Source organism: Chinchilla lanigera, unplaced genomic scaffold (genome assembly GCF_000276665.1).
Source record: "Chinchilla lanigera isolate Chin_1 unplaced genomic scaffold, ChiLan1.0 scaffold00018, whole genome shotgun sequence".
In the NCBI taxonomy this organism is placed as follows: Eukaryota; Metazoa; Chordata; class Mammalia; order Rodentia; family Chinchillidae; genus Chinchilla; species Chinchilla lanigera.
Window position 1 is genome coordinate 16,867,351 of NW_004955419.1, and position 1,707 is coordinate 16,869,057.

At 61.2% G+C, this 1,707-nt stretch overlaps 1 protein-coding gene across 2 annotated transcripts in view; it reads left to right on the forward strand.

Moving 5' to 3' along the window:
* The first annotated feature begins 1,465 nt into the window (after positions 1-1,465).
* The window catches only part of LOC102015319 (thioredoxin), an 11,430-nt gene continuing 11,188 nt past the window's right edge, over positions 1,466-1,707 (forward strand). For both annotated transcript variants that reach the window (XM_005382739.2, XM_005382740.2), the window contains exon 1: positions 1,466-1,591. In XM_005382739.2, the coding sequence (XP_005382796.1) occupies positions 1,568-1,591 (24 nt within the window). In that variant the 5' untranslated portion in view covers positions 1,466-1,567. The remainder of the gene's footprint in view (positions 1,592-1,707) is intronic.

The following is a 1,707-nucleotide window of genomic DNA, read 5'->3' on the forward strand; positions in this document are numbered from 1 at the left end:
AACCTCTTAATAGCATAAGGTATTATCTCCATTGTACAGCTGAGGAAGCGGAGGCACCAGAAGGCTATGCAGGTTGGCCTCGAGTTACCCAACTAAGTGTGAGTGAGGACGAAGGAGTCTATTGGCAGAGTCCTGACCACAGACATTCCTACTCTGGCCTCCCAGTTCCATCTCTGTACTTGTAACATCCTCCACATCCACTCTTCCAGGGGGAGCCAGAGCCAGTTTGCCAGGCCGGCCAGGGACACCTAGATGCAGCTTCAAGCAGCGCTGCTCAGCTCTGAAAATGCACACCTAGGACCTGTCCTCCCAGGTTTCTGGCTCTCACTGCTCTCCCCATATCCGTTGCCAGCTGCTGACAGGCCCTGCCAGCTACACAAAGCCAGCTAGCCTACCGTCCCCAGCTCCCAGCCATCCAGCCCCAACCTGCACAGGCGCCCCGAACCAATACAAGCTATTGCAGACATCCCCGGGATCGAAAAGACTCTCTTAAACCTCCTTCCTACACTAGTGTGCACTGCTATCATCGTAAATATAAGGCAGCCAAGCCCCTCATGGCACCAAACAAGCCTGATTAGTACTCACAGCAGCTATAATTACAACTTCAACAATTTATTGAGTGGTTAGTATGCGCCAAGCACGATCCTAAATCACTTTATAAATGCTGAATGCCTCAAAACGCCACCAGCAAGACGTGGAGACCATCATGACCCCCAATTTACGAAAGAGAAAACTGAGACCCGGGGAGGGCAGGACATGCCCAGGGGCACAACTGCGTGACTCCGTTGCAGAATTCTCTCCAGCCACACTTACATCTCACCAGCAGCTGCCCTGGGTCTAGAGCCCAGTCAGTCTCCCAGCCCTCTGGACCTCACTGCATTAAGCTGCTGTGTCACGCGGGAGCTGCGTGTTCTCTCCCGTGAAAGTCACAGACCAGGAGGGAAGACAAGAGAGCCATCGCGGTAAAATCCGGAAAGGAGGTGACGGCGAGCACAGACCTACTTCCTAGTCACCGTTACTCAGCATTTTGCAAGGTGCTACGTGCACGCGGCGGTGGAGCCGGGGCTAGGCCGTCCTTTCCGAGAAATCAGCCTGGCCTGGGCGGTCTCAGGACTGCAGGACTGTCCCCGTCCCGAGCCTGGGCGTTTCCGACTAAGGCCTGGCTGACGCGTTGCCAAGTGACCCAGGAGCGGCCCTGTGGCTGCGGGTGGCCGCGAGCTTCCCACTGCTGCGCGTAGCCCCAGGGTCTTTAGAAGCGCCGCTCCTCCCGGACAGAGCATTCCCAGCGGTACGCCCCGCCCCGCCCCAGCCCCGCCCACCTGGAAGCCACGCCCCTAGCTCCGGCTCGGTGGCCCCGGGGGCGAGGCCCGGGCGCCGCGCAAGGGCGAACGCGGGAGGCCCGAGCGGACGCGCTCCCGCCACACGCGCGCGCGCGCTCCCGCCGCCCCGCCCCGCCCCGTCACTATAAAGGGAAGGCGGGCGGCGCGCTCGCTCCGAGCTACGTCCCGCGCCTTCCATCCGCGTCGATCGCTGGCTTCGGTAGCTCGTCAGGCCCCCAGCAGCCAGAATGGTGCAGCAGATCGAAACCAAAGTAAGTGCTCCCTGGGGAGCCCAGGAGGACGCGCGCAGCCCCGGAGCTGCGAAGGCGGCGCGCCGAGCAGGGGGCGCCGAGGCTCGGCCTGGGACTCGCAGGAGCCGGGCCTGGGC